We start from the raw sequence: 19,897 nt of genomic DNA on the forward strand, positions 1-19,897 counted from the left end.
TATACATGGATATATAATGTAAGTTTGAACTGCGTGATTATTGTGAATTTGAGAAGGAAAACAGCAGGCATCTAGAAGGTGAAAGAGAAATCCATAACGGATCAGTTTAGTATTATATTTTTTCACTGATTGTATTTTCCAGGAAAAAACAAACAAACAAACAAACAAACAAAATGAAAAAACCCACCACTGCCGTCAACAACAAAACAAAAACAAAACCACAAAAACAAACAAAAAACCCCACCAAAACTGTTCTGCTCTAAAGATACTTAGGTACTTTGTTAACTCTGGAAAAGTGATTCAATCAATGAGGTGTGAAATGGAAGGATATTAATCACACTTTCAGTACAAATCTCAATGTGGTCCTAAATATGGAGCTACTAATAACATTTTTATAATAACAAAAAGTCATATAATCTAGAATTCATATATAATCATGTAAAGTGTTCCAAATTAATTATGAGACCTGGATCTTAATTTTGATAATTCAATTTCTACAATTAAAAATAGCCTTCCGTTATTTCTTCTGTCACCATTTTCAAAATCACTTCTGAGGAAAGAGAAAACGACTATTGAGGATGAAGACTGTGAGAATCTTGGGATTAATACTTATGTGCCTCATCCCATTTATTTGCTCTATTACCTGTGTGAAATAATTCACCATATGCCATACAGTGAGGTTAAATCCTGTCAAATTTCACATGTACTACAGAGGGATCATGTTTAATTTTGATTTTATTTCCTTGCCTACTCTTCTTGTTTAGTGACATTAAAGAACTGTTTTGCAATTGCTATTTCAGGAGGCATATAATCTTACCTTAGACTTTCTTTGTTCTGTCTTGTTATTTGTAGCTCTGGGTATGATAATATGCATTTTTCTAAATAAAAGTAATCCTTTAGAAAAATGTTGGCTTTAATTTCAAAGGTTAGCTGAAAAAAAAAATTGTATCTCATCAGGGTCATTCATATTAATCAGGTCTTTTCTGTAAAGTTATAATTTTTTTATCCATACTGGTGGAAAACTTTCTTTGCTGTGGTTAAGCCACAAACAAAATTAAGCTTTTTCCTCAGGTATGTTTATTGCTATTAAAGATCAAGCCTGAGAGAAAGGTAGTAATTAAACTGCTGATGACCTGTATAAGAGCTAAGTTTACCTACAGACTGCAACACAGCAGTGTACAAAACATTGCTCAGCTGGAGACAATTTTACTCTCAAAAACAAGTTTCCCTTGATATTAAGATGACTGTATTGATGAGCTCGATAAATATTTCTTAGACTGTTAACAAACCCAAGCGTAAAATGAGACTCAAGTGTCAAACAGGAGACACATATGATGTCTCCTACTGTTTAGCTAATGTGCTGAAAAATATCATGTGAACAACCATTCTGAGTGGCACTAATTTATTACTATAAAATGGAACAATGAATGGCACTTGTCACAAAAGCCTGGGGGAGGTGTGTGAAAAAAAATGGATGAAGAGTTTATGTCACTTCTCTGAGTGCTTTCAGAGACTGAACTGATCTTCTAAAGGGAAGTCGAAATTGTGCATTACTTGGAGATGCCTCCACTCACAGTTGTGAGCTTTGCAGCTCTCCAGTCTGGAAGCTGTGCAGTTTCATTAGCACAGAGTACAAAACTTAACAGCTTGTGCACTCTACTGTGCTAATATTGGGCTATTTCATGCCCAGTCAACTTGGGCCAGCCTTAAGTGAGCCAGCTTCACCCTGCCTTTTAAATCTATATATGCTGTTATTTTCACTCAGAATAGGTATGAATATTTATAGCTGGGGAAAAAAAATAAGCCAAAATCACCAAACAAACAAAACCCCAATGTATTTACACTTTTTTTTTTTTTTCCTGACTCCTTAGAGAGTCCTGGCAGCCTAGCACTCTTCTGCTATATCCTCATTTCAGGCAGCTAACCTGATGTCTAAACACTTGTTGAAGCAAATAGAATGTCCCAGTTATTTTCGTCCGAAGGCATAGAAACTGCAGGAAGTCTAAGCAAATGAATACCTTGATTATCACAAAAGGATTTTGTATTCAGGTGAAATTTCTTCCCCATATTTGAGTTGCTAGAAATTCAGAAATGAATGTTGCAATTTTAGGCTCTTCTATATCTTCTCATGTCTTTCTACCAGGAATTCTAGTCCTCTCTAGGGAGAAAATAAGAGATATACCTTAAGATTAACACATCATAAAACAAAACACATTCATGCATAAACTTAGTGTTGGAACATTTTCTAAATTGATATATATTGTTTACCTCAGTGTGCTGGGTTAGCTGAAATTGAATTAATTCTCTTCATACAGGTAGAAACTTTTCTTTTTAGTAGCTAGCACTGTCTTGTGGTTTGGATTTAGTATGAGAATAATGTGATAACACACTGAGAAGAGCTAACTTTTTTCTTTCCAGTAGCTAAACTATGTTTTGGAGTTGATACAAAAAGAATACAAGAACTCACTCATATTTTGGCTGTTGTCAAAGAAACCAAGGTCTTTTCTCAACTTTCTGGCTGCAGGTGCAAGGCAGCTGGGAGGGAGAACAAGCAGGATACCATCTAGATTGACATCCAGGCTGATCAATGAAATATTCCCTATCATTAGCATCATGAGCTGGTTAAAACTGGAGCTGGCTTTTCTGACTCATTAGTTCCATTCTGGTTCAGTTTCATTCAGGAGTTTGGATCCGTTTTGGTCCATTTGGAGTTCAGCGTTAGTTTGGCCTTTTGCTGCTCTGGCATTTTGCAGTTAGCCTTTGGCCTTTCCGCCTTTTGCCTTTTTGCTCTCATGCTGAGATCAGCTATTTGAGACCAGGGTGCTCTCCTTTTAGGGACTGGCAGTTTGGTGTGAGACGGCCTGAGTATTGGTCACCAATTGGTGAGATTAATTACAATGAGTATCACTTATTATTGTTATTATTATCATCATCATCATCATCATAATTATCGTAATGGTTATTGTCATTATTATTATTTAATATTATGTTGTTGTATTATTGAGCTGTTCTTATCTCAACCCACATATTTTTCCCTTCCCTTTCGATTTTCTCCATCATCCCGCTTGTGGGGGTAGTGGGTGGGTGAGGGAGTGGCTATCGAAGTCCTAGTTGCAGGCCGAGGTTCAACCATGACATCCAGGAAAGGAAATTTGGGGATATAGTATGAACTCTTCCAGGAACTTCACTTGTTTGTTGTTGAATTTATATGAAAAACACTTGGATGTTGAGGAGAAACAAAACAAAACAAAATGAGCAGTATAAGCACTGGTGCTCATAAATAAACATGCAAAACATTATTAACTATGTTGTTTTTTTCATAAATCTTCTTCTCTGCCTTTCAGTATTCACCAGTCTTGGTTCTCTCTGATACTTTTAATGTACTCTTTTTTCTACTTATTTCCCCTTAGTTTTATTCCTTTTAGCTTGAGTGAGAAAAAGAGGGAAACATTTTCCTTTTTGTGACAGGAAAAAGGCCCTAGTCCCTTTTTTCCTCTCAGTCTGGATATAAACACAAATTCATCTTTGGCTGTACAGATGATGGCATCTATGTCTATTTGTCTACTTCAGTCATGTCTCTTCTGTTCTGGCATAAATCTGAGCCTATGTTTGTACATTCCACACATTGCCTTCCTACAGTATTAGCAGGAGGCTATGACTGTGGTGACCCTCAAATTGCACAGCTTGAGTTTGCACTCAGATTTCAGTCTCATTGGTATTCCTTACACCGTGCAGCAAAATTCATCATTAATAATTAAATTGTGTATTTAAGTGTGCGTATATGTGCAGAGGAGGACAGTGAGGATAGATAGAGGGTGAATTAGTTACTAAATTGAGCAATCCCTGAAGAAATTTTAAATAATCTCAGATCAAAATCTATTTCAGCTCTGTGACCTTATCTTGAAAAATATACTAGTGTTTTCTTTACCTCAGTGCATTTGAGGTAGCAAAAAGGCTGCATAGAGATCAAACAGAGTGAAGCATCACTCAATAAAAGTTACTCTCAGTGGAATATTCGGGTTATAAGGTGCTCTTACAACCATTTCTAATTTCTTTGAATTCCTTTATAAAAATGTTCATTCCTTCAGTGACTGGAAAGGTGTAGTACGAGTTTGTAGGCTACTTGCTTTAACTTCAAATATAGACATTTCTATTTATTGTTTTACACTAGTGGATTTTTGAACAGGTTCAGAAAAAATGTTAACATATTAAAAGTAGCTCAGTTTTTCATGTAACTCATGCATGACCATATGCTATACAATTAACTAAAAGTATAGAGAATAAGAAATTTCTTATGAAGTTTATCCAGTGTGGTCATGCCTAGTGCCTACTCTGGACTAAAGAAATATCTTCATCTTCAGACAGGCATGTGAGTACTAGGCTTCACTGAAAGCATCGTTTGTTATACCCAGTTTTGTTTATTTCAGGGTGTTTTGAAATTCCTAAGAAAAATACTTCCTCCTCTAAAGAAAAAAAAAAGAGATGGGACAGGGGGTTATACCATCCTTTAAAATGGTATAATCCCTAGTCCTGTTGGCCTTGTGTGCCAGGCTTCTTTGGATGATATATCCTGTAAGGATCCCTCTAATAACTAAGAAAGGGCAGACTAATGTCTCATAAAAAGTAGTTACAGGTCAGCTCAGGAATCTGTCTAGCCCATGGAAGAAAATGAGCCATGAGATTCAACTTATTTGAAGCAAAGGTGTAGCATTCTGAAAATCAGAGCTGTCATTTTTGCTCTGGAAAGCATTTTTAAGGAAAATTTAAGATTTATAGTAGATAAAAACAATGAAAACACAGAGATGTTGTTGCTACCTGTTGATGAAGTTAACTATACTGCAGAGCATAAGCAAAGATGACAGCAATAACAAACAGATCTCCTAGCCTTAATCTGAAATTTATCTTGATGCCAACTATATGTATTAATTTATTCTCAATTTTTGCACATGAATTAGTATCTGTGAAACTTTCTCTAGAGATACTTGTGCTTCTTGCCCTATGTTCTTTGTGTGGTTAGTTACCACTGCTTTCCTAGCAAATGCTGTCACTTCTCACAGCCAAATTGTTACGCCAAGAAATAAGAACCTTCTCTTTGTCCACTTGATGATTAGCAACAAATATGAGAATGTAGTGAGTACTACAAACATATCACACAAATGTTGATTGCTTAGGTTAAACACCCAGGAAAAAGTCTGAAGCTGGAGAACACCACTGGACTGAATTCTTTATTTGCTACCTTGAGAAATGTCAATAACCATTCAGTATGCATTTTGCCTGTCTGACATGCAAACTTATAACCATAGAGACAGTGCAAGATCCTTTTCTTTAATATACATTTATTTTATGTTCAGTGGAATTTACAAGGTTTAAGTTTTTAAAATGAATGTCTGCTACATCACATAGCTTTAGAATGAAGAAAAGTTGAAATACATCCTTTGAAGTTGGTTTGAACCAATCTGTAGAATTTCATTTTGATGTGAATTGAAACAATTCTTGAAGTAAATCAGCATAAACCTTATGGTTTGTGATTTGGATGTCCAAAGTCCAAAACCTTTTTCCTGTGCAACTTTCATGCTTCATCTTTCTATGTCTAGTGGTGTAATTTGGTTTCTATATTCATCAAGAGGTTTTATGGCTGCAAGGATTTTGTATGAGATGACCACTAAGAAACATGGTGACTAGGGCAGATCCAAGCCATCTGACCTGATCATGAGTCCCAGTGGCACTACAGGAAGAAACCGTTCCTTGAGCAAATAAATATTCTGTGTCTGCTCATTAAACTTGAACCAAAAAAAAAAAAAAATACAATTTATCAAAAATTTCTCTTTCAATTGAAGGTGACAGTTTTTTTCTGATTGAAAAAGTTGTCAGTATTACATTCCAAAAATATTTCTGTTGTATTCATTGAGTCAGGATGCAAAAATATATTTGAATATAAGAATGTATGTGTTTCCTTTATCTAACAACTCTTAATTTTGTTTTGGATGTATTCTGAGATATAGCATAAGGAGGGAAACAGAAATGCTCTGATGTTTCGATTTTGCCTTTGAAATTCAACGCAGCTAGGTATATCAGTGTGATTACCTGATCCATAAATGTACGTGAGAAAGCTTTTCATCTGAGTCTTGTGGGATTTGGATTCCTAACTCAATTAAATCCATTCTGTTTCTTTAGATTTGCTCCAACCAAAACATTCATGCTAAGCTTTAAAGTAAGCTTTGGTGAAAGGAGTAAAGTTTTCTTCTCAAACTCAAATGGTAATGATTTTCATTTCCTTTGCCTAATGAGATTAAAGTACTGAGCTACTGTATTACTCTGGTGACCTCTTTCTCTTTGGTAAGCTGTTTCAAGTATGGCAAACGTGGCATATGGGAACAGAGGAAATGTCAAACTGGGGAGCAAAGATTTACAAAATCTAATATATTTCATAAGCTTTAGCTTCTAGACTTAATATGGACCAAATGCTATAATAATATGGGTTCTTCTAAAACGGAAAAAAGTGTACAAACAGATTTATAATGACTTTTAGTAATCCATGGAGTACAGATTTACTGTAGTTAATATTTTCTCTTTAAAGTTCAGTTAATATTATTGTTCCTTGCTAAGTCTTTCATGAGGTTACTATTGGCCTTAAACTACCATATTTTCTACTTGGTAGCATTTGCAGGAAAAGAGCATATATCATAAAAAACCTTTTCAATTAAAATTATTTTCTATTTCATAATCAAATATGTTCTTTCTTTATCAGTCTGATGATAAATTATCCCAGTGTTACACATATATGGATTAATTTCTTGTAGTTTTGTGGAACAAGCATACTTTTCTCTTTTTTTCTTAAATTTTTCCCCAGTCAATTACATTCTACTTCTGGTAGTCATAAAATAACAACACTTTTAATATAAAAGACCATCTACTTTAATTAATAATTTCCAAACTGACAAAGGCTAGTTTTCTTATTTAGGTTAGTATCTTTTTTCTAGTTGTTATGGTACTGGGTGCTGTGTTCTGTGCTGGTAGTAGCCTTCAGAGCAATACCAAGAATTAATTTTTCTATTGAGCCATTCACACAGAGAATTTTTAAGGGCTCTTGGGATTAAAAAGAAATGCAAAAGAAAAAGGAAATGTATCCGTTTCTGAACTTTGATGCTTATATACATGTACACAAAGTAGTACACCAAAAATTAGCAATATTTGTTAACAGTGTATATTTTTGCCATTTGTTAAGGCTTGTAATCACAAAACTTAGAATAGACTTGCCTCTGTTAAAAAGGACAACTGTTCTAAAGGAAATGTGTCACCTGCTGAAGAGAGAGCTACACAGACGGTGTGGTTTCTGGTTTTGACTTTTTTTTTTTTCTGTCTTTAATCATTGTTTGCTCTTGTCGTATGGTAGGGCAATGCAGACCCTGGTCTGACCTATCCTGTGGAAAAACCCTCTTGTCTCCCAGTGCAGTGGTTCTCATTGCCACGCCACACATTGGCGCCAGGCCATAAAGCAGCTGCCCTTCGAGACCTCTGTGCCCCCATGCCTCCCTCCCTCCTCCCAGTCTCAGCCTTTAGCTCCATCTCTGCTCCAGTTACCTGTCCAAGAATGTCTACAGGCAGAATACATTATTCTCTCCTCAAGTGTTTAAAATGTTCCTGGAGTGTCTCAGAACAACTGATGATTACCAAAGCCTTACTTAATGGATTTCTGATGGCACTATATATTTGTGTTTCCTTATTGACATAAATGTTGACATTGTAAATCCTGTCCAAGAACACTGTATTTACTAGGAGAGCTCTTTTGCGTATGAATGCACACACAGTTATCAAACTGAAGCAGTGATGTGCAGTGAAGGTTATTTTAAAATTCTTGTCAGCTTTGGGAGAAAGAAATAACTTTGTCATATTGAGTAAAGAAAAAGGAAAACCTTCCCAGAAATACTCAGTGCTCTTAGCTGTTAGATGGTATTTTAACTTCTATTTAATTGCAGGTATAGATACAAATACCTGTCTGACACATATGGCTTTAAATAAATCTGTGTCTATAGTTAGAGTCTAGTAAGACTACCTGTAGGCAATAAATACTCATCAAAATCTCTAGGAGTTGTATGAAGTTAAGGTATACTTTGACAAAAAATATTGATATTGTCAATCCAAGATCACAGTTTCAATATAGTAAGTCTCTTCCAGTATTTAAAGAGTGAAAGTAATGCGGAACAAATTAAGAACCAAAAATATGTAATTTAAAATATGTACTATTGGTGGCAACCTCATGGCCTGTTTATGCTTAATAATTATAAGATTAGAACTTCTAATCTTTGACATTTTAAAGTAAAAAATGATCCTTTGATTCAAAGTCTGTTTAAGATAAGTAGTGTCTCTTTGGATCTCAGCTCTTCTGAAGCACTCACTGCAATTCTTTTCATTTCTGCACGGTCCTTCTCACATTCACATAGTCATGATGATGCAGCTTAAGAAATTTCCAGCAACTAAGTCACACCAACAAGGTGTTCACACTCTCCTATGCACGTTTTAATTTAGTTAATTTTAATTCTCTTGTATTATGAACTAATCTGCTGAATTTTATTATATTTACTCCAAGTGGAAAGTCTTCACATATTTAGTTATTACAGTTCAGCTGATATTCAGCAACTTGTTTGTGATATTCAGCGGTTGCTACTCAAGTCCTACTGAAATTCCAACATGAAGAAATCCTTGATCTTCCTCATAATCTCCAAAATGAAGCTACTGGAGAACAGAATGTATTTTCAGAAACAGTTTCAGTAATAAGGGATTATGGGAGAGATTAAATAATTTGCCATCTGCTATACAACATGATAGATACACCAGTGTGGTCCAGAGAGTCTCTTTTCTTGGAAATCTTCTTTCTAAAGGACATCCTTTTGTGTGCTTGTTCAATTTTTAGGAATTAGCGTGACCACTTCTAATAGTAGTTTCTCTTCAGGCTGGGTTACTATTTTGTTTTAGGAATTTGCAGTTCCACAGGGAAATTGAAGACCAATACATACCAGACTTCATTTTCTCACATAGTTATGTTGAGATTCCATACCTAATTCATGCAGTGAACAATAGAAATTGTACGACAGTGGCACTGAGTAGAAGATAACTTTAAAAATGAGTCAGAGCATGTCTGAGGAGCAGGGGGGAAAGAGACTTGTATTCTTAAGGTCCAGAAAGAACCACAGACACTCTAGCATAACCACAAACAGAGGATGTAGAACTGTCCTCAAATGAAGATGTATAGTAAATACAACAAAGAAAAAACAATTCATTTCAGGTCGTCATTGATCATTAATGCAGTTTAATATCAGGCTTTGGAAATTAATCTAGTAAACAAACTCCTGTGTTTTGCGGTTGTTGACTGGATGATGCTGCCATCTCCACGCTGTAACTGTAAATGTACAGTTGGTCTCTAAGCTGAAAATGAATAACTGAAAGAAGGTGGCGCACAAAAGATTGGCAACTTGTGTACTGGATCTAGCTGGGATGGAGGTATTTTTATTTCTAGAATCCTGTATGTTACCATGTTTTGGATTTGTGACTAGAACAGTGTTGATAACACACCGGTGTCTTGACGATTGCTGATCAGTGCTCACACCACCTCAAGGCTTCTCTCTTTTCTGTTCTGCTTCCCAAAGAAAGTAGGTTGGGGGTGGGAGGCAAGAGTTTGGGAGAGGATACAGCCAGGATAGCTGACCTGATTTTGCCAAAGACATATTCTTACCAAATAACATCACGCTTAGCAGTACAAATTGGGAGGTTTTGGCTTTCAAGGTAGCCATTGCTCAGAGACTGGCTGGGAATTGATCTGCTTATGGGAGGTGGTGAGTGCCTTTGCATCATTTCTTTCTTTCACTTCTTAAAATCTCTTTATCTTGACCAATGAATTTTCTCTCTTTCACTCTTCCTATTCTCTTCTCTGTCCTGTTGCATGTGGGGCTTATTGACTGAGAAGCTGTGTGGGTGCTTGGCTGCATGCTGGGGCCAACCCACCAAAACCTGGTAGGTCAGTGTGTGCTAGGCTACCTGTAAACATGTGTTTACTAAGCCTCATATTTTACACGACATCGTGAATCAGAAAAAAAGGGTTTAAAGGAAGAGAGAGGGACTGAATGGACATCAGGGAAAAATTAGTGGTTTAGAGTAAGAACTCAGAAGTTCAGTATGCATGTGTTCTTCCTTTGGTTGCTCTGTCTTATCTAGTATTTGATTTTCTTTCTTAAAAATAGCTTGCATGTTTTAACAACTTCTACAACATAATAGTGATAATTAAAGAATTAGTATTAATTCAGACAAAAATACTACTTAATCTGGCTTGTTTCAGGTAAAACAGAGAGTGACATAAAAACTTCCCACCAGATAGACATAAAAGTATTTTCACACATATTCTGTCTCTAAGTAGTCCAATATCTATACATGTGTACTCTGTTTCATGTTAGTGCAGTATCTGATGCCAAGAAACACAACATTTTTAATTAATTTATGGCGACCCATAGCTTTCTTTTTCCATTACTCCTCTTCATGTCGGCTAGTTCATTTTCCAAGATTCCTCAACTACCAAATCTGCCACTTTCAAAATTCTTCTCTACGTGAGGCTGGGACAACTGCAGTTTTTAGGAGATAACTTCTTTAACAGATTATGATATCCAAAATATTTTTTTTCTGTCTCCCTCAAATGTCCTTTAATATGTTCTTTTTCCCTTACTGGCATTCTCTCATATCAGCTACTTTATACTTCTATACTGAGAACAAAATATGTAAGTTTTTTAGCCCACAACATATTTTTTGAAAGAGTTTTCAAGAGAATGAAAAATGGGATTTAAAAATGAAAGTGCTATCTCAAACAAAAGTGCAGCATAGCAGTGTGCAAAGCTGTAATAGCAGACTCAGTGCAAAAGGAATTTTAATCATGTATAAAATATACTTGACGTGGTCATTCAAAAATATTAGTACTAATGATAATTTTTTTTTAATGTTTCCAATTTTATACTGGTACTTTTTTAAAAGTACAACATCTGAGCGGTCTAAGATTAGAACTCACCATATTCTCTTTCTCATCTCCATAGTGTGTTGCATTTCTAAGCTTTGCTACTTCATTCCCATTAGAGTTCATTTATAAAGCAAATAAAAGGATACACGAACCAAAAATAAACAATCTTCACATTTCTTAATCATGGGAACACTCACTAGAATACCATGTGGTATGTTACATAGAGATAATTGGCTCAGGCACTGTAATGAGCGTGCTATGAAGTATAAAATCTTGACCTTTTTTTTTTTCTTTTTTAATGATATGTAGTCTGAGCAAAAGGAAATAACTAGAGTAAAAAAAGATAATCCACAACAGACTGTGATTTTGATGGTAAAGTATTGTTGTGAAAATTGTTTTAAAAAGAGTAATCTTGTGTCTTAAACATCACTTCATAAATTTTTGAAAAGTTGTTTTATTCCCTTAACTAAGGGAAACGTGTTTTATGGACATATTATGCCCCATACTTCTCTACCCTCCCCAAAAATTGTAGCCACACTGCTACAATATCTTTATCGGCTTTACCTATCCTATTTACTCTCCCTACATACTACCATCTTATTTCTGCATCTGCTAATGCCTGCCTTGACAAGTTCCCTTGTTTAGAAACAAGAACTGCTTTCTCCCTTACACATCCATTTTTCACAATTTACGAGATCACTTGTCAGATTTGGTTGCAAATGCCTAATGTGTTAAAAAACCCTGAAGTGACTGACAAATAAGTGGAAGGCACAGTGACATTGCATAAACCTCTGTTCAGGAAGTTACATAAAGAACAGAAATAGAAACACAAATAAGCAGGAAAAGAAATAAATATATTAATTTAGGATAATTTATTGTTATAAATGTTTTAGGAAAACTTTTAAACTGTCAGACCAAAATTTTTTAGATGTCTGGAATTCAGATTTCCACCAATATATTGGAAACTTGAAGATGTATACTAACTCTGAAACCTATAAATTGAATTGAAGCTTTCAAACAAAGCCAAGCCACAACAGTGGACTCAGGAGTTATTAGCTTTTTTTTTTTTTGGGTCTCCTTTTCAGCACTGACTTTTGCCTTGAAAATGATACATATGACTCTGAAAAATGAAGGTGAAGACCTTCTCAGTAATGTTAAATTTTCTGTGTGCTGGATCCTATCAGCAAGTACAGTCTGCAAGAAGCTTGTTTTTCCAGCAGAATGATCTCATTATTAGGACAGTGATGTAGTGTAGTTTATTTCATACCCTGAAATCATTCAAGGAAATAACTGAGTGAATGATATTCATCCTGCACCATGTATTGTGCTATTATGTGTAGCAATAAATGGCAGCATATTAAAATAGAGATCAGGGACCACAGCCATTCATTTGCAGGCAGTTCTGAAATTTCAATGCTGTTGAATTATTCAAGTATTTTCCAATTTATAAAATAAAAGATGATTGACTGCTTGATGATGTGACAATAGAAATGAAAATATTGAAAAGTCTTGAGTGTATTATTTTTTCCATGGTTGTTTTGAACCAGCATAAATGTAGGTGTTGATCGCGTGTCTGTTGCAGCCATAAATAAGAAGGGAAACACTAGATATTTTCTTTGGTCAATGCCCTCCACAAGGAAAAGAAAGAAAATCCAGTCAAAATAGAAATGGACCACAGGCAGAATACAAAACCGAATAGAAATTCCTCAATCTATGTCTGAATGACCCTCCAGATCTTTTTATTAATTAATAAGATCCCCCCTCAGCCTCCTCTTCTCTAGACTAAACAGTCTCAGCTCTCAGCCTGTGATCATAGTAGAGATGCTCCAGTGCCTTAATCCTCTTTGTAGCCATTTCTTGCACAGTCTCCAATGTGTTCATGTCTGTCTTTACTGGGGAGCCCAGAACTAGACACCGCACTGCAGATGTGGCCTCACTTGTGCTGAGTAGAGGTGACGATCACCTCTGTCCACCTGCTGGCGATGCTTTGACTAATGCATGTCAGCGTACCTTTTTTACAGCAAGGGCACATTGCTGGTTCAACTTGATATTTCCCAGGACCTTCAGGTCCTTTTCTACCGAGCTGCTTTCCAGCTGGGTGTCCTCCAGCATACCTTAGTGCATGGGATTGTTCCTCCCCGGGGGGCAGAACTTTGCACTTCTCCTCATTGAACTTCGTGAGGTTCCTATCAACACATTTCCCAGCCTTTTCAGGAGCCCCTGGATGGCACCACAACCCTCTGACATTATCAGCCATTCCTTTCAGTTTTTTGTCATCAGCAAACTTCTGAAGGTGCACTCTGATCCATCACCAGATCCTTACTGAAAATGTTAAACAAGACTGGACACAGTATTGACCCCTGGGGTACACCGCTAGATAAAACATAAAATACAAATCCATAATATTATGAGCATACTAGTATTCCTATTTACTTGAGATGATATTCTCTTAAGACTTCTGGTGAGACATATTGATGTGGCTAGTGCCAACAAATGACAAAATAGTTCAGTAGATAGTTAACTTGTAATGTTGTTTGTACTTTGTGATATGAACTCTCAATGTCAAACTTTAGACAATTCTAGACATTTTCAAGTATTTGATTTTTATTCTCTTTCCACAGAAATGTCATCCAATCTATATATTAGAAATAACTATTTCACAAAGCAGTAATGTAAATACAGTGCCTACATATTCAATCTGTTGTTAACATTCTCCTTAAAACTCAGGAACTTAACTTCGATAATGTTAATTTTCAAAAGTTTGGTAATGTTCTCTCTGGTTTTGCATGTAAGTATAGAGTACCTAGTAGCATGTTTGCTTAAGCCTACTAAACTGGACTGCAGGTAATCCTTAGCACTTTTTAAATGAGGAATAGCATGCTGAAATAAAGTCAGGGATATCTGCTCTGCATAGTTAATTCTTCATTCAATCCGGAGGCTTGAAAGAGAGTTGGTGTTATTCTGCAATGTATTCTCATGGATTCATCAAACTCAAGGAAGTAGGAAACATTAGAACTGAATATCCTGAGAGAGAAAACATGACTAGCAGACTAATATTATAAACCAAAGTGTACTAACTTAATTAGGCAGTGAAAGGCAGGATTATAATTTGATAATAAAGTATGATGAAGTTATTACCTGGTAACTTATATAATGGAATTAATGCTGTTTAGAGGTGCACGTTAATTCATTTTTGGCATGGGAATTTAGAAACAGAGAGAAATCAAATCAGATCAGAAAGAGAATGCTCTTTCAGAAAGGTAGAAAATGAAATGATCAAAGATAAAAATGAATTCTGAAATAAATGGAAGTTAGTTTCTTAAGTCCTATGGGGAAGCTATTAGCGTAGCCTTGTCTCCATTCACTTCAATTGCTGCAAGACTACATCTATGTCTTGCTAGGGCCTGTAAAGGTTACTAATTTTTAGGGACTGTTGGGTTGGAAAATCAGAACAGAGACATATTATTGCCCCTTCCTGGTCTTCAAAGTAAATGCAGGAGGAAGCAATCCATAGATTCTCTATGTGTATCCTGTTCATAATGAAAAGTGATTCTGAAGTTTTTTATTATTTTTTCTTCCATCTTTTAGTGTTGTATTTACTTAGGTTATTACTTACACAGTGATGTGTGGAGATGTTTGTGTCTTTCTTATTATGCTATGTATAATAACTACTGTGGTATTATGCAAATGTAAATCTCAAAAATCACTGAGTGGCATGCAGTCCTCTCAGATGAGAGATGAAAACATTGTGTGTATTTAAAGTGCTAATACTGGTTTATCTCGCATAGTAGGCTGAATTCTCCATTAAAGTCATTTGATATGACTTTAGCTTTGCAAAAGTTGATTTTCTAAGCAAGCTAGCTGTCCAAGCTCTTTTGAAGTTAATAAAACTGGCAAATTCAAAGACCAAATATTTATACAAGACCACATATTTATACAATATTTATACAATATGCATTTTAAAAGGAAATAAATTGTCCATTGGATGTACTGATTGCTTTCTACAGGCTGGATTGGGGGCCTAAATAGCTAGCTGAGGCTGGACACCAAGTTTTTAAGTGAGTGAACCTAATGGCAAAATTCCATGGTTGAAATTCCTTAAGAAAAAAACCCCATAAGTTTCCGTTTAAGGAAGCCATTGTAGAAAGTATCTGTTCCCCTTTTGTTAATTTTGTATTCTTAACTAAAAGTAATGGGGGAGAGGGAGGAAGATTGGGTGTTGTGGGGGATTAGTTTTGTTGCTGAGGCTCAGAAAGTCAAACAAATCTAGTATTGCTTTCTGATGAACAGTTATTGTGGGACAGTATTGGTAGTGGCTGACTATTCAATAAGTGAATGAGAAAATTATTATAGAATTATTGCTAATCAGGACAGGAAAAAATAAAAACATTAATTATTTAAATGAATTTGTAATGTACTTCTAGAGAGTAAGATCTGCTTAACTTGTTCTTGAGTAATCCATTAAAAATACTAACAGTAACTTTTTGCACATTTGCTCTTATTGCTCTTATTGTTAATACTGTTTCTTCTTCTCCATAAAGTCTAATATAAACTTTGAAATTTTTTGGTTCAGGGTGCAGCCCCTTGTCCTTCATTTACATGGTTACCCTGAAGGTATTTGATTGATACAATTCACAGATTATGACACCGTCTGTATGAAATGGCCCCTGTGTTGCACTAATTTCACCCCAGTATTTTAAAACTTGTCGTGCTGGAGTTCCACAGAAGAAAATGAGCAACTGCTCAGTTATATCAGAAATTATCAACATTTTACATAAAATCTCCATTCTGCATAGACAAGTACATGAAGCTAACAATGTGAAAAGACAGTTTTTCAGGGATAAAAACAGTACTGCTAGTCATGCAATGGACATTTTCTCAAATGTTGTGCTTTCCCACAATAAAGGTTGCTGTGTGAATAGTACCCTCTGAGACCTTTGATAATCGCTTGTCATTTTCTCTTCTCTTTTAGCTGATGGATGCACTGACTGGTCTGTGGATTACAAGAAATATCAAGTTCTGGTGGGAGAACCTGTTCGTATAAAATGTGCACTCTTTTATGGATATATTAGAGCTAATTATTCCCTAGCCCAAAGTGCTGGGCTTAGTTTGATGTGGTACAAAAGCTCTGGACCTGGAGATTTTGAGGAACCTATAGCTTTTGATGGAACTAGAATGAGCAAAGAAGAAGACTCCATTTGGTTCCGACCGACAGTTGTACAAGACAGCGGGCTCTATGCATGTGTCATAAGGTACTATGTTTTTAATATACTGCATTTTAATTAACCAGGTATGAAACATGGTTCTTAAGAGTGAGAATTTTGTGCTAAAGAAAAATATTTTCTGAGCATGTTCCTTTTCCTTCTCCTCCTGATATTCTTTTCCCTGAAGTATTTCACGCTTAAGTAGAAATTACTATAGAATGTCTTGCACATTTTAAACTGGTTTTTTTGTGTAAATTTATGTCATTTGTAGCAAAATATAAAATATATAAGATGAGTGAGACTGGATTCATAAGTCGTGTCCCTGCTTCTGATTCTGGTTTAAATCTTACAGTAACTATTCTAGAGTTAAGAGTTTCTTTTTCACATTCAGATTTAATTTTATATGGATTTTATTAAATGGTTTCATTTGTTTCACTCTTTTTCTGTAAAAAAATGTTATTTCATGTAAAGTAGTTGCAACAAGGAAAATGGAAGTTGAAATTTTAACATTTTTGTAGACATAAATCCTCTAGAATCACATGTGGCTTAGCCTGATAATAGAGGCTGGGTGCCAGATGTCTTCTAAAGGTATTTAACCTTATGATGCTTCAAGCTTTATCACCATAACTTGGACTAGATTCTGCTTCCTCCTTTCTGAAACAAGCGTTCCCTTCATTCTGCGTCTTTAAAATGTCTTGCACTAAGATATCATTTCCAGCCCCTCGCAGTTAAAAAAGTCATCTAGGCACTTTCATATTGTCTCACAGCCTAATACTAGATCTTCACTAAATGTGAAAATATGCAAATTAGATTTTGTAGAAAATACAGAGAAGAGTCACTACTAATTGTTCAAAGGTTTAAACCAATTGTTTCTTGCAGTTAGTTGAACAGATTAAGCAGTTTTCCTCTCTGCATATCTATAAAAATGGTCTTTCTGCTCATACACAATAGAAAAAGTGGAAAAAAAAAAAGAGTAAGGGAACTGAGTAGCTAGAAAAGCGCCACATGATGAAGCTGTTTCAATATAGCAAGGAAGATAAGGAAATTGTTAAGTGTCTAGTACTTCTTGTTTTTATTTTTTTTTTTGACAGCAGTGGGGTGGAGAATGCTTTCAGGCTTGTTTGTGGAGAAGGAGATTTTTACCAGATTATGTGTTTTTTAAAACCATTTGTTCCTTGAGCTCTTTACATAACCTGTGAGACATTTTGTATCATGTAATATGTTCAGTAGCATTTTCAACATGGTTCTGATGTCAATGATGGTTTTCTATAAAAGAAAAATGCAAAAAACTACATGTTAAGCTACTTAAGGAGACTATTTAACTATTTTTAGAGTAATATTTTTCAGATAAGTGTGTATCAGTAGCCATGAATATTGCAACAGTTTTGTCAATTATTCTATAATGCTATTTACAATACCATAATTAATCTCCTCTGTTTAAATAAAGAAAACCTCAAATATCTTATATTGCACTTTCCAGCAAGTATACATAGATTCTGAACTTAGATAATAAATATACTGTAAAATGTGTTTATCATGTCCATGCCAACCTGTATTCATGCTTTTTCTAAATGAATTACTTTTAATCTTGAGGTAGGTAAGGGCATGTTCCAAACTGCTTTAGACTACATACTGCTTTCTTTGCACTTGCTTAATTTCCAGTTGTCAGTGCTTATACATGTAGATTGAAGATAGATTTTTTAAAAATACAGTACAAATTAGTTTGTGATCCTGAATACTTTTAGGAACAGTTACAAAGCCTTTCACCTTGAGGAGATCTGCTAGAATAAGCAGGTATTGGTTAAAGGGTTCATACTAAGAAGTCTGTGTTTGTTCTTATATCAGTGTTTAGATAGTTGTAGGGTTGTTTTCTTTTTATGATATGTTCCGCCAGAGTTTTACATTCTTGTTTAGAAATCATCTTTATCGTTGCATATGGTGTATGTAGCAATTCAGACATCTTTCTGAATCTGAATATGTTCTTACTAACTAACAACTTTGTTATTTTTGAAGTCATGCTTTAAAGTGAGGTTACTTTTACATCTGTAACTAGAAATTCTCATTTTAGAGCTAGAGATCATATATTTTCTCTTGTACAAATCTGTTTGGACATATAACATCTTATTTTGTCCTCCATTTGTCCTTAATAGTGATGGTGGTAGTAGACCATTTACTTTTCTGTAGTTGAGTCGTTGTGCAGACTTATGTGTTTAGCTGTTTACGAACATTAATTGCATTGGTAAGCTGACATATTTAGTGGATAAAAATGCATACAATTAACCGAGTCTTGTTCAGAAACATGAGTGGCTACAAAGTAAGCGTAAGATCTAGACAAAAATAGGTAACTATAGAAGTTTGAATAATGCATTATAACTTACGTTACAGATGAAAAACATTCTCCAAAACATTTAAAATACCGGGTGTTTAAAAAAGATGGACCCAATTTGCAAACACTCTATGTCTGCATTGAGTCCATCTTTTTGAAACACCCTGTAAATTTTTTAGTTATTGATCAGCTAGAAAAATACTGCCTGTAGTTCATTCAGTGATATTCAGCTTTGATGTTTCAAATTCAGATCTGACTGCCAGGCTCAAACTTGGAATAACTGCAACTATGGAGATGGTTCAAATCTATTTGCATCCCCAGTCAGTAACAAACCTGAGCATCAGCTTGAGAATCATGAACTGTTTCTGTTAAGTCACATACAATCTAGAATTTTATACCGCGATAAAGACTGAAATACAGTGAAGCATATAGAAATTTCTGGTTTTATTTCTGAAATGGAATACAACAAAATACAGCACTTTTTTTTTTCCCCCCTTAGGCATTATTAGGAACCTGAGATTGCTGTGAATTTATGAAAAAATGTCCTTTATTTTCATCATGTGAAATTCATTTTAATTTTAGATAGCATAGATTCCTTCTGTCAGGTAGGATCTGTTCCTGTGCTGATCATCTTCAAATACAGAAGTATTGGTTTTCTGTAGTTTAACAGACCTAGTGTTGACAGGTCGTGTCAATTATAGCTTAACCAATGTGACTATTTAACTGTTTGTTTATGGCTGGCTAGTTAAAATAATTGCAGTTATATGAATGATGCGTTATTATCTGCACATAAACATGAGATAATAAAGTTTAAAATAACAACATATGCAATTTATTTTTAGAGAAAACTCCTGTAGTCTTTTCTTTGTTTGTTTGTTTTTAAAGAGGCTATGGACCCTAACTGTCCCCTGCAGTAACTTGTTGAATTACCAGTGTTCATTCAGGTATTAAGAAGTTTTGTTCTTTTCATTTTCAGAAGAATATCTATTTCTATATGTGTCATTCTGTTGGTTCCTAAAAACCATACAATGAACATAGTCATAGTATGTATGCACACAATTGTTTAATGCGTTATCACAAATCCTGAATACAGAATGTATAAGGAAATCTTGAGTGATGGAAACGGCGAGCCAAAAATACAATTAATTTTTCATCAACCTTGTGCAAACACCATTCCTTCATCATCTTGAATAATGTAAAACATTTTTACGAATGGGAACTACCATTTCATGGGACCAACCATTTCTAAAATCTATCTTACTGTAGGAAGGGCTTTTACCCTTCCCATGTATACTTACAAGTATTTTTATTTCTTTGTACAGTTTTTACTAATTATTTTCTTAAGAAAAAAGTGTTCAAATAACAACTAGA

The 19,897-nt window shown here is 34.9% G+C and overlaps 1 protein-coding gene across 1 annotated transcript in view; it reads left to right on the forward strand.

The window, feature by feature from the left end:
- Positions 1-19,897, forward strand: part of IL1RAPL1 (interleukin 1 receptor accessory protein like 1) — a 736,319-nt gene that overhangs the window by 382,960 nt on the left and 333,462 nt on the right. The window contains exon 4 of the mRNA XM_065652835.1: positions 15,969-16,248. Within this exon, the coding sequence (XP_065508907.1) occupies positions 15,969-16,248 (280 nt within the window). The remainder of the gene's footprint in view (positions 1-15,968; positions 16,249-19,897) is intronic.

The sequence above is a fragment of the Caloenas nicobarica genome, chromosome 1 (assembly GCF_036013445.1).
Source record: "Caloenas nicobarica isolate bCalNic1 chromosome 1, bCalNic1.hap1, whole genome shotgun sequence".
Lineage (NCBI taxonomy): Eukaryota > Metazoa > Chordata > Aves > Columbiformes > Columbidae > Caloenas > Caloenas nicobarica.